Here is a 13,507-nt window from a genome sequence, read left to right on the forward strand (position 1 = left end):
TCCCCTGCCTCCAGACTTACTTTCCCCAGTATACGGCAGTCTTAGATTTACTATAGCAAGATAACAAAACCCAAGGGTAGTCACTGAGTCTATGAACTTGCAAACAATTCTAGCGAGCTCTGGTATTGAAGTTCAACTATAAAAATGCTTTCCTTCATAGCAATGGATGATCAGGTAAGATTCCTTTACACCGTATTTCACAAAGGTTACATCTTCCAGTTTGTTTTTACAGTCCAGTGATACTGCCAGACATGTTTCCATGAAACAATGACAGGTACTCCACTTAGGAATACAAAGCTAGCTTTGGATGTTTGTAGCTACTTACACAGGAAGAGCAAGAAATAGAAGACAGACAAATGGAATTTTGAAGTAACTTCCCTGGATTGTCCTGAACGAGGACAGCGCATTATATTGATGAAATTATAATCGATAAAATAGAAATCATTAGGAACAACTTTGTACAAGGTTATCAGATTTCACTCCTGTTCACTGAGGGTGGTTTTTTTGGGGGGGGTATTTTTATTATTTATTTAAAACTACTAGCAAGAATGTTATCATGAAATGAAAGCAAGTAGAATACTGCATTAGAAGAATAGTTTTAGAAATATTATTAAACAGGTCTATCTGGAATCAGTATTTTCTATGTCCATGTACCTTTCATGAGAGAACTGTTAAAATAACCGGCAATATCTTTCTAGAGCATCATTCAATACTGAAATGGACTATAAATAATAAAGACACTGGAACCCAGGTGATATACAACTGTAATTTTGCTTGCTTATTTATTTATTCTTTTCTGGCTAAGTTCTACAGTGATAACAGCATTTGAAATGCATAAAATGTATACTAAAATGGACTAGAAAATTCTAGGCAGTAAATTAAAGAGTGTCTTTGGTAAATATGTTCTTAAGGAAATCTTTACACTGTGGATAGTAATTAGCATAAGAATAGGAAAATTTTGCTTGAAAGAAGCCCAATTTCTAAAAATACTTAAATGTAATGTTATGCATTATTGCCAGATAAAACATCTACAAACTTTGAATGAGTATGAGAAAAATACCTACACAACCAAGTCCATGATGCAGAGATCCAATCTATAGTAGAAAGACATATATACAAGTTCATTAAACTTCAGAGAAACACAGTATTGTATCATAGCAAGTAAATACATCACGGTCTTACTATGACTAAATGCCTATAAAGTAAAAACAAATATTTCTATCAATAAAGACTGTTGGCTATTTCCTATATTTTCTTTCACACAGTTAAAAAGTATCTCAACAGAAAAATCCTTCATCCTAGGACTCCACTGGGGCATTGTTTTTCTTAATCCCACTCGATTTACAAGGTTCAGGATTAATTTTAGGATTTGGGTTGCCACATGCTTTAATAAAGACGAACTACACACACACACACAAAAAATCTCCACAGAAGCCTATATATAAAGCTAAATCCCCAGTCAATTGTGGAAAGTAAGTTTCATATGAAAGCATAAGTGACTGTGAAAAGTGGACTTTAGTATAGTTATTTCCCTTCTCCTCAAAAATACGTAAAAGTTTTTATTAATTGAGGAAATTTTGCTTTCTCTCTCTTCTGCTCCTTCCAGGAGACCTCCTCAGTATTTCCTGACTAGGGAACAGAAGCAAATCAGATTTTATTTTGTTGGTTCCTCTATTTTCCCCTTTTATTTAGGGCTTTTCTGAGAAGAGATTACAATTCAAAGCCCTTTAAAAGTAATAGAGACAATCTTGAGATCCATGCTCTTTTTCTTTAAAAACAAACAAACAAAAACAAACAAAAACCTCAGTCCCTACTTCAGTAGAATTCCCCATTACTGCTAAAAAAAATCAAGTAGGACTAAGAATAGACAAGTCCTCTGTTTCTTTGGATTTGTTCTGGGCTGCCTTTGTGGCTTCTACCATGAAGATTTTCAGATGACTCTAGGACTTGAATTATTGAAGGCTGAGTATCCATTTTCCCTTTCAATATTAGATATCATGATAAAATATGGTCTGAAAATCTGTGTGTTCTCTTAGCTCCTAAAACAGAGGGAAAAACACCATGATCTTCTTTTTCTCTCTCCTTTTCTAACAGATGCTTTGAAAATTAATTTATATAGCAAAATATTTCTGGATTTTTCCCACAACAAAGCAAGAGGTATCTTTGGATACCCAAAACCAGCATTACAATTCCTAGGATCTGATTTCCAGTTCTCAAACAAAATGTCACAATGTCCTCTTACAAATACCAGCTCACTGAGCTAGCTGCAAAACTCAGAAAGGCACAGGTATTAACACAACTTCTCTACTACTACTTGTAAATTCTGGAGTCATAATTGATGGCATAAATGTTGAAATACGATTCTCTACAACATTACTTTACAACACACTTTAATTCTCTTGACATATAAAAATAAGAACTGACTAAAATGCAGGCATTTCCAAGTGTAATTTCAAAATTATAAAGCTTCACAGAGAGAAAACGCTGGGAAAAAAATATCTTAAAATGAGTTTAAGGCTCAGAACTTCATCACTCAAGAATACCAGACTGCAACAACAGATTCATCTGCACTGTGAATGACCCCAAATTAAAACCAACCTTATAACAAATTATTATCTTGATGATTTTAATCTTTTGCTATTTAACAACCAATCTATAAATCTAAGCAACACAATTATGTATTGTCCTACATCTCCTTTTTATGTAGTAATTGACATTCAGAACAATGAAAACTTACAGGTTTCTTTCCTACTATGAGTTTTTCAACCTTCTGGACTTGGGATACGTGATCCTCATTTGTCTTCAGTTCCCGCTTGCGGATTCGCTCATAAATCCCAATCAGCATTTCTCGTGGGATATCTTCACCATCATCCACACCTGCAGAACCCAAGAGTTTTTATTATCAGATTGTTTTGTTTCATAGCTGTCACTACTTTGTCAGCTGACATCTCCCATGATGTTCTTGGGCTCCCCTTACCAAGTAGTAGAAGTTATATTACTCACTACTGAAGCACTGATTTTTGCCCAAATGCTTGCTATGCCCATACAAGACATTGATGGAAAGTACACCATTACGTTTTTTTTTTTTTTTCTTTTTGTTTTAAAACCCTAATCTAAAGCTAATACATAAAAAGGCTGATTTCAAATACAAATCCTTTCTTTTAAGTTTCCTTGCACAACTGTCCTATTTTTCCTCTGCTCCCATATTACTCAACACTCTGCTCACAGAAACATTTCTACAAGACAACCTTTAAGAATATCCAGCAACATGAAATTAACAGGCATTTCCTGTATAATTTCAAAACCAATTAATTTACTCTGGAAAAACAGATCAAAAAAATAGCCTATTTACAATGTTATTGTTTAGCACTGTATGAGTATCATCAGCACACAAGCATTCTAACAAATGCCCCAGAGTCGAAAGCTTGATCATGCATTTTTAACAGCAGTAGAAGGAGCCCAGTTTCAGTAAGTGTCTTAAAAGTAGATTTTCTGGGACAGGGAGATGCATATTTATGTTTCAGACGCATTTTAAAGCAACAGCCTCTTATTTCCCATTCAGGAGCCAAAATACAATATTTTGTCATTCAGTGGAATGACTGCTCAAATAAAAAATCACTGTGATAAAATATGATTTCTTTGCAACTAGAAGCAAGCAAAACAGCTTCTGTTCTGTTCCACACTTGCAAATGTTCCACAGACTGCTCTTTGAGATCCAGGCATTTAAAGTTAAAGGCAAGGCAGTGTGTTACAAAAATGCCTACATGAAGGAATTGCTGGCATTCAGACTGGAGTTCAGAGAGAGTGTTCTGTACTTAATGCGACAAATATGACTGCAGTATTACCCTTAGAGATGAACATCAGGCCATTTTTACATCTTAGCGGAGTTTATGTTAAAATCTCAATGCTAACTTAAATTTTGCTAAGCTAAATTTTTTGCTATTCTTTGCACCTGCTAAGAATAGGTCATTTGTTGTCTTCCCTAAATCTAAGGGAATAAAATCAACACCAGACTCTCATTTTCAAGATATGAATTTCCAGAACTCCACAGGTATTTTGTTTTCAGTAGCATTAACATGATAGTGTGTAACTGCACTCATGAACACCAACTGCCGTGCACGTGAGATGCACCAATATATTTTTTGATATGAAGCAACTTGTTTCTGTCTTTCTGTCATTCCGCCCACTTTCAGGTAAGACTGAGAAAATGTCTGCGGAGCAATACATCAGTGCTTGCTGGTGCCTGCAATGGTAATGCCTGGTAAAGCCAATGGTAAGCCTGTTTCAATACCATGCTGCTACATCCTTTGTTGACAAAAGCAGAGAGACTGTGCACTAAGCTGTGTTTGTCCTGTGCTTAAAAGCAGGGGGAGAAGATTGCAATGACTGAGCAGGCAATTTTCCTGGCCTTTGCACAAACACATAGTAATGGAACTGTAATAAAAGCTTCTTCTTCCCTATGGACACAAACTACCTTAAAAGAAAAAAGGGATTGGGGACTTCAGCTTTGTTTTGTTTCTCCAACATCTGAGTGCTTTTCTGTGATAAAGAAAATGCTGTCTGATTCCTTCTTCCTTGAATGCCCAGGAACAGCAGGAGGTATCATATCCTCACGTATAATCTTCCTCAGCTGTACAGGGACTACTTCCCCTTAGACAAAGCTGAGCACTGTCTGAGCTGATACTGCATAAAAATCTGTTCTTTTTCACCAGAAAGAACCAGAGCAGAAAGATCTGAGATACAAACATGGAATTAAAAATGTTGGACAATCTAATTATAGGCTTAGATGTGCAATAGGCTAGCAAATAGTTTCTTTATCAGAAAACATACCAGTGAAGACACTGAATAAATGTATATACTATTTACAGTGTACCTTTCAGAATGGTTTTGGAGTTACGATTCAGAACAGAGATCTGATGTCCCTTATTAGGACATTGGCTGCTATGGAGAAATAGCAAACTACAAACTGGAGACAGCATCTCTATGAGAAATCATTAGTAACCTTATGCTGCAGCATAGTGGTGTAGTTCACTAGCTAGACATTACATTCCTCCTCTCAGGTAGAATCTGCAACATAGTGGCACCACATGAAGATTTATATACATGCAGACTGTCTTTCTTGCAAAAAGAATTCATTCACTTTCATTCCCGTGCACAGAAGCTGCAGTCTTTATGAGTTGTCCTTTGACTTTGTGAAGGGTCTAAGTGTGGCAAATTTCAACTGTATCTAAAAATTTAAGGCACATGGTAATGGTCACTCTTCAGCTACATTGAAAAAACTGGGAATAGAAGGGCCTGACAAGACATCTACTCAAGAAAGACAAGATAAAAATACAAAATACTATCTGTTTAGTTTTGTTTCCAGTATTCCAAAAATACAGTAAAAGTGATGGTGGTTTTAAAAGTCAAGTGAAATCAGAATCAAGTCTCCTGCATTTTGCTTTTTTTTTTTTTTTTTTCTCCCCAAAGAAATATGTTGTTCTTCCAGTGACAGTTGCAGGAAGAAAGTTTAATGATGACTGCGGTTAGAGTTTGCTTACCCCTTAAATTCTTGACAAAGTCTTCTAGCTTCATTTTGCGTTCTGGTTTCACATTTGGACTGTACATATCTGTGTTCAACAGTATAATGGCAAAAGCTAGAATGAAGATGGTATCAGGATTTCTAAACTGTCTCACAACACCCGGGTTGCAGATACAGTACCGTTGGCTGTAGAAAAGCAAAGAGGGGAAAGCTGTCAGAGCTACTCATTACTATTCTAATTTCACCAAATAAACCAACTGCTACGTTCCAGAGGCTGAGCAAGCTATTATTCGATTCTCCATAGTTATATTTAGTTTTCCATCCACACATTTTTATAAGGCAATTCTAGAATATGGAAGGCTTTTGTTTTCTACTACCTTTGTAGCTTCACTTCTTAGTGCAGACCCTGAGCTACAATAACTTCAATATTCTTTTTTTTATTTTTTTCGGTAACACCCATTGACACCAGATAAGAATACAGCATTGATTTTAGCTTACTGTCACATGCTGATTTACATCTCCTGCCCTGGATAATGTATGCTTGGTTGGTATTAATAAATTAATGCTATTTATTCCACTATTGCTGAAATGATTAATGAAAGGTTGAAAGCATATATACTCTGAAAGGTAAATGGTCATAATTTCACTCACATAAACTATCATATGCAAATACATTGCTAGACATTCAAAAAATCCTGAAATTTCTCTTCAGCTGATACAAGAAAGAACGTTCTGTTGAGAAGCCTTCCACATCAATGCAAATAACATCCATGAATAGCACCAGCAAAAAACCCCTACATTTCCTATCTAGTGAAACCACCACAAATACCATGCTGTATTTGAGACTGTATGTAGCTCACAAGGACAGTGCAAATAAATAAGAAAATAACCTAGATATACTCAGCTTCCCCAGTTCTCCAATTTGACAGCTAGACAATAGCAGGTTTCTGGTGACTGAATAATTTGTTTCAGCATCATACCTAAAAGCTTCAATGAGCCGTTCTACTTTCTGGGCTTCTCCTTGAACACGGATGTGAGCCTGAAATTTCCTGAGTGCTTCATCCAGTTCCATTGTTGAGAAGTCCATCTCATCCACAACACAGCTAGGATAAAAACATATTGCCATTGGGTCTTTCCATTTCTAACAGTTCATTACCGAAAGTAAAATTTTGAGACCAAAAAAAACTTTAAATTTTCCACCCATTGCAGTGATTCATGGAGATTTTTGAAACCTGCAGCAGCAACTGCAGTAATTGTAGGTGAACAAGAACAGATCAGTGAGAATGTGTACATGTAAGCAGAAAATAAAAATAAATTATTTATATATATATTTTTAACAGCAGAGCTACTGCAATGACAAATGTCTGTCCAACTTGAGTCACATGCCATTGCCAGGAATAATTATTGGGTTTGTGCTTTCAGGCTAATCAACTAATACTAGTCAATGCCTACAATGCTAATAAAAAAGGAATTTATACCACTTGAAATACCAAATTTCAAGCAGCTTGCAGCAAGCACAATAATATGTACCAAACAGTTATGTCCAGGAATGTTCTTAAATACTGAGAAGAAAAATTAATCTTGTCTTGATATGCTTTTACCGTTACTGTAATTCTCATCTCCGCATCATTTACCATGTCTTTCAGTTAATATTTATATAGGAATAATTACTTTCTTGCTCTGAAAATACAGTGCTGACAAAAAAATAAAAAGGAACAAGTTTAATATAATTAACAATGCGAACAATGTCATTCTAACACTGTTTAAAGACTACTTTAAAATCAGAAGCTTATACATTTCATTTGTTTAAACTTTGCTTTTAGTTTCTGAATAAGCAGGCATGAATCACTGAAAGTAACAACACTGTAATGCAGAAACCACAGAAAGAAAGCACAATCCAGTTTTAAAAGCCTTTCTTATATGTATAGCTTACAATGATAAATTAGAGTAGCTCATATTTTTGCTAGTAATGTTATAGCTACCATAGATTAATACTAAAGCAATTTATTCACTTTACCTTGTATATTTTTTCTTTTATGCAGAAGTGAAAGGAAACAAACAGCCTTGGTATTTCTCACGCCCTTTACAACCCACACCTAAAAACCTATTATCAATTCTGCAATAATGTTTACTGTCTTCCCACCTATTATAAGTTCTGTAACACTTTCAAAAGGTCTTTTCTCCTTTAAAGATGTATAGCACATGTGCAGACAAGCTGGAGTCAAACTGTAGTAATTAAAGCAATTAAGGACCTCCAGAAACATGCTGCCAACAGCGTAACAGGGAAGGGGCAATCTTCTTTATACAAACTACAGAGACAGTGGATACACCACCATGGTCAATGTTCCTAGCTGGAACCAGTACTGTTCTGCGAATATTTTAAAATAGCAAGCAAAATGTCTCTAGTGGCTATGTCATGACAAAAAAAAAGAAAAAAAAAAAAGTAAAAAAAATAAAAAAGTAATTATTTTGGTTAGGTCTACAGCAAATGAAATCACGAAGGTAGTAATATCAGGAATACTTGTTAATACTTTGTTAACAATGGTTAACAAAATGATAACCCTTAATAAATGGTATCATAATAATAATGATAAAGAGAACATGATTATAGACTCTAGACACTGCAGGAGATCTGGGCTATGTATGTACTGTGGGTGAATAAGCCTGTGCTGAAGACACATCTTTACTATTAGAGCTGCATCTTGCAGACATGAAAGCAAGAAGCAGCCTGGCAAATACATGTAATTGAACCTTCTTCCTGGGATCTATCTCCTGCTTCCTACCTCTTTACAAAATTTAGGCAAGGGGGGAACATACCATTTGGTGGGGCAAGACAGCTACAAGTGCCTTGAATCTCTACTGTACTGTTTCCCTGCACTCTTACACATAACCGTGCAGTGGAATGAACTGGAATAATGGAGTGAGCACAGCAACAGAACATCACTTTTTCCTTTTGCTCTTAGCAGCATTCTTCATGAAGATTTTATTTTATTCTTCCTTTGAGTAAGTGACTATATTTTGTTATCTAATGCAAAGTCAAGACACAGTAAAAGGCCAGATTCTCAGCTACATCTCTACTGCATCAGGTACTCCTTGGTCAGGCAGGGAAAGCTGCTCACTGCAGAACAGCAGTGGCTCCAGGAGCATGTCTGATATGCTCCACTTATTGGCCGGGGCAACATGAAGTGACTGTGCCAGCCCCCTGCCTCTACCACTGCTTTCTGCTGCGTGTGGTACTATAGAAGAAGGCAGCCTTGAGTAAGACAGAGGAACAAATCAGAAGATCTCTAAAAAGCATCTATGGCACATGGATATGTGCCATTAAGCATATTAATACAGTGTTCAAGCTTGCATTTGAAATAGATAAGTTCTGACAGTGTAGTAATAAGATCAGGATGACTGCATGGAATACAACCAACATGTTTACAGTATGAAGGCACCGAAAGCAGACTGTAACAAAAATGCAAAGAAAATATAAGGCATTTGCACACATTTTATACCATGATACCATAACCTTAATGATTCTGAGAGGTATCAACAGTATCAAGAAACATTCAGTCCTCAGGAAGGGCCATGGCCATAGATTAATGCAAATTGAAGCACAGCTTTTATTATACTCTGGTAAAAATTGTGCTCAGAATTCCTCTTAGTCTTCCCTAATGTGCACAATGTTGTGGGGTTGGTTTTTCTTTTTTTTTTTTTTCTTTCATTCTCAGCAGTCCTGTTAAACAACTAACTAAATTTCCTATACAGTACCTTGAACAAAACTGGACTGTGATGTATTCATGTTTACAGGTCAGTGTATCATATGTTAAAAATCCCCCAAAGAACAGATGTTTGAAATGAACAGCCTCTTCAAATGAGGCGATTTCTTTTTCAGTCTACTTGTAATATAAGGACTAGAAATTTAAGACCAATCTGCTAAATGTCTAGTTTTCTGCTTCTATTTTTTTCAAATCGTTTTTATCTAAACTTTTGAAAAAGACCATTTTGCGTAGATCTTGTCTATACATGGTGAAATCCCTGTTTATCTAACATCTGAGCCATTTAGTTGTAAAAATTATTTTCATATTCTGTTACTAATGAAGCCTTATGCTGTATATAAAACAATTTTGTTTCATTCATTCATATTAGAGAGCCTGACTAAGGAAAAGACTTTGAAAAAATGTACTCTAACACCAGTGAAATTAAAGCATAAATTTGGAGTAAATGTACATGACTACAGAGAATATAAATCTTTCTGGGTCAATAAAAGAAACAATAGCTCAGCTGGAGAGCAGAGAAATAAATATTCACTTGTATTCACGCTTTCATTTTCAATCCTTAGAGTCTAGTTTCACCCTCCTTCAGAACAGTATCCACAGAGATGGGCCAAACATTCAGTGCAAAACTTCCTCTAGCATGATGAAACACCTTGAAGACTGAAATACACTTACCTCCTCCCCACATAAAATACTTACTCTAACACATCTCGGTTGAACTGTTTTTGTCGATTGCCCAGAAATTCTCCAATCATCTGTCTGCTGAGACCTTTTCTTTGCAGGAGAAAGTGGGCAACACCAACTGGAGTGTCGGGCACAAAACCTCGCTCAATTAGGTACTGGACTCCTTTCTCAGGTTTTCTGAGGAGAAATGAGAATGCAAAACATTATTATATATTTTTTTTTAATTCTCCACTGAAGCATCTGACAAACGTTACAACAATTTTGCCATCACTTTTGACTAGCATATTATCGGTACGGTCTCGTATAGTTTCAGGATAAATACAACCATGCCATAGAACATACTGTTCACTGTTAATAGCTTGCTAGCTTTGAAACAGATCTTTGCATGCGCTGTTACACATTTCCCTGCTTCACACTCTTTTTCCATAGAGAAGCTTTATATGTTCAGCTTCAGGCATGAAAGTCAAAATTTGTCCATGCAAAAGATAAGCCCAACAGAAAAAAGAAAACCAAACTAAAGAAAAAAGAAAAAAAAAAAAAAAAGAACCCTGGCATCCTCAAACTCCTGCTCTCAAAAGTTTAGCTAATCAAACACAAACCTCTGAAAAGGTATAACTTGCAAGCTAAGAATACCAAAAATAAGGGGAAAAACCAAATTAAGTCATGAAAAAAGAAGCATTACAAATAATAGAGTTCTGATCTAATTTACGCGTATTTTCATGTCCTTTACCACACCCCTTACTCCAGATTTACCTCCCTCAGACCGGCACCTTTGTATTTTCTGGAGTATTTTCACATCCCTTTACACCTCACTTCTAGATGTGGCCTATCTCAAAGCAAGCTGAAAATACTAATTAAAACGTATTAAGAAGCCTGCGTTGAGGAGGGAGAAGATTTTTAGTAATAAAATTGGCTGCTTACAAAGGCAAATGCTGCTTGTATTTTGAAGTGATGCAAAATTCCCCTCACAGCGTATACTGTGCACAGCATTTGCCAGTAGTGTGACACAACAGATAACCATAGCTTCTCTTAAATATATTAAGGGGGTATCTTTACAAAACCGGTTTCTCATACTTTTTTACATTATTACACACTTAATACCCTATTAAGAGTTAGTTAGATCAGAGGAATATACAGAATTTAATCAATGTAGAGTTATTAAATCTCAGCTTCTAGTATTAGGCTTTCTGGCTCTTTCCATCTGAAGGAACTTTACATGTACACCATCATTTTCTAAATACAATTTTGCAAGCTGTGCAGAGGAAAACGATCTGGGGGTGTTGATGGATGCTTGCCTGAACATGAGCCAGCAGCATGGCCAGGTAGCCAAGAAGGCCAATGGCATCCTGGCTTGTGTCAGGAGTAGTGCAGCCAGCAGGGCCAGGGAGGTGATCGTCCTCTGTACTCTGCTCTGGTGAGGCCACACCTCGAGTGCTGTGTTCAGCTTTGGGCCCCTCACTACAAGAAGGACATTGAGGCCCTGGAACGTGCCCAGAGAAGGGCTACAAAGCTGGTGAGGGGCCTGGGACACAAGTCCTGTGAGGAGCAGCTGAGGGCACTGGGGGTGTTTGGTCTGGAGAAGAGGAGGCTCAGGGAGACCTCATTGCACTCTGCAACTGCCTGAAAGGAAGCTGTGGGGAGCTGGGGGTCAGCCTCTTCTCACAGGTAACTAGTGATAGGACCAGAGGGAATGGCCTCAAGTTGTGCCAGGGGAGGTTGAGGTTGGAAATGAGGAGACGTTTCTGCTCAGAAAGAGCAGTCAGGCACTGGGACGGGTTGCCCAGGGAGGTGGTGGAGTCACCGTACCTGGGGGTGTTCAAGGAGAGGTTGGACCTGGTGCTTAGGAACATGGTTCAGTGGGTGACATTGATAGGGTGATGGTTAGACCGGATGACCTTGGAGGTCTTTTCCAACCCTAATGATTCTGTAATTCTAAATGATCTCCTTCGCACTCAGAAAGTACCCTTTTTCATGCAAGCAGTGTTAATGCTATGTTTATACAATTCCGAATTGTTTTCAGAATTCTTCGTCTTTCTGAATTTAAATTCGCAGCATCGAACAAAACCAGGAATAATTTGCTCCATCCCCCTTGAAAGCAAAGTACGTGTGCCTGCAAGTCAGGAGACTTCCTCTCCAGCAACTGTCAAGTCAGAAAACAAAGAACACGACCGCAAAGCACAGCTTGATCCAAAGATAACCTTTACTTTAGATGTAGAAAATGCTGTATCATTACTTCTGACACTAAACCACAACTTAAATTCTTTCCCCTTCCCTCTGATAAGCCTGAACATTTAAAATCATCACAGAAGTTACACATGACGTAGTTGGTATCAGTTCCTATGCAGCTGTATCATTTTACACAAGTTGGTTTCTGGTGAAATACACAAGTATTTCACACACGAAACTCTGCTTCTGGCTCAGTGATATGAAATCGCTTTGTCTAAATGCACTTCCAACCAGGCTGGACAAGAAGAGGAGACTGAGGGGAGACCTCATCGTGGTCTACAACTTCCTCACGAGGGTGGTCCTCTGGGCATCCCAGAGTTGGACTCGATGCTCCTTGTGGGTCCCTTCCAACTCGGATATTCTGTGATTCTACGATTCGAAGACACCAAAGCAGACTTCAAATCCATTCAGCTACTGGAAGCCAAAAGCTCTTTACCCATTGATTCTTCCTGCACGCCGAAGTGAAGCATCAAGAAGTTTTGCAGTCTAGGATCATTTAGAAATGATCCAATTTGTCTTAAATGTTGTGACATAGCAGCAATACCTGTTAACTCTGAATGGTAATGACATGAAAATGAAAACTGTAGGAAATCAGACTACCCTTTCCCTATGTGCTAAACCAAACTGTGGTAGCAGTGGCAGGAACTGCAGGTTAACAAACATGTAAGAGTTATTTACACAATGGAGAAAGTAAACAAGTTAACTTCCTTTCTTTCTGATTCAGCCTTATCCACTGAATTTTCCAGCTAGAGCTCAATAGAATGGCATTATATTATTTTGAAATCTGTCCACTAGAAAGCATTTACTTGTTCTGTTCTACAAAAAAAACAACTGCAAACCTAGAGAATCTGACTGACAGCAATTGAACTTGTTTCAAGTTGACTCCAGCCAACAGCCAAGCATGTAGATTAATCCAGCAGAGAAAACTGCTAAAAATAAAGAACCCAACAATTAAAGGGTTTACGTGGATAATTTCTACTACGTTCTGAGATAAGAACTGTAACTTTCTGTAATGTTTGATCTGTTTTTGAAGGTTTGATATTTATCGCTGCAACAGGGATAAAGGATTTCTTAGAGCAAACACTGGCCCGGTAATTGTTCTTACAGGCAGAGCCTGGGCCTTCAGATGGTCTTCTGGTACTTCACCCCAAGAAACGTCAGCCTCCCATATAGCATATTCTAAAGGATGGCATGGAAGAAAAGTAGCCAGGGAAAGCTGGTGGGGGTCTGGATTTGTCGGTGTCCCACTCACTGAGCAAGTCAGTCTGCCAGTTCTCCAGTTTTCCCATTACCAAAATGAGTACTACTTGGCTCA

The 13,507-nt window shown here is 37.4% G+C and overlaps 1 protein-coding gene across 19 annotated transcripts in view; it reads right to left on the minus strand.

Annotated features, from left to right (window-relative positions):
• The window catches only part of IQSEC1 (IQ motif and Sec7 domain ArfGEF 1), a 342,853-nt gene that overhangs the window by 22,918 nt on the left and 306,428 nt on the right, over positions 1-13,507 (minus strand). For 17 of the 19 annotated variants that reach the window (XM_038186144.2, XM_038186149.2, XM_038186150.2 and 14 more), the window contains 5 exons: positions 9,982-10,143; positions 6,502-6,624; positions 5,541-5,707; positions 2,738-2,877; positions 1,065-1,094 (listed from right to left, as the gene is read on the minus strand). In XM_038186144.2, coding sequence (XP_038042072.1) covers positions 1,065-1,094; positions 2,738-2,877; positions 5,541-5,707; positions 6,502-6,624; positions 9,982-10,143 — 622 coding nt within the window. The remainder of the gene's footprint in view (positions 1-1,064; positions 1,095-2,737; positions 2,878-5,540; positions 5,708-6,501; positions 6,625-9,981; positions 10,144-13,507) is intronic. The other 2 variants (XM_038186147.2, XM_038186148.2) reach the window with 1 other exon arrangement.

The sequence above is a fragment of the Anas platyrhynchos genome, chromosome 13 (genome assembly GCF_047663525.1).
Source record: "Anas platyrhynchos isolate ZD024472 breed Pekin duck chromosome 13, IASCAAS_PekinDuck_T2T, whole genome shotgun sequence".
Taxonomy (NCBI): domain Eukaryota; kingdom Metazoa; phylum Chordata; class Aves; order Anseriformes; family Anatidae; genus Anas; species Anas platyrhynchos.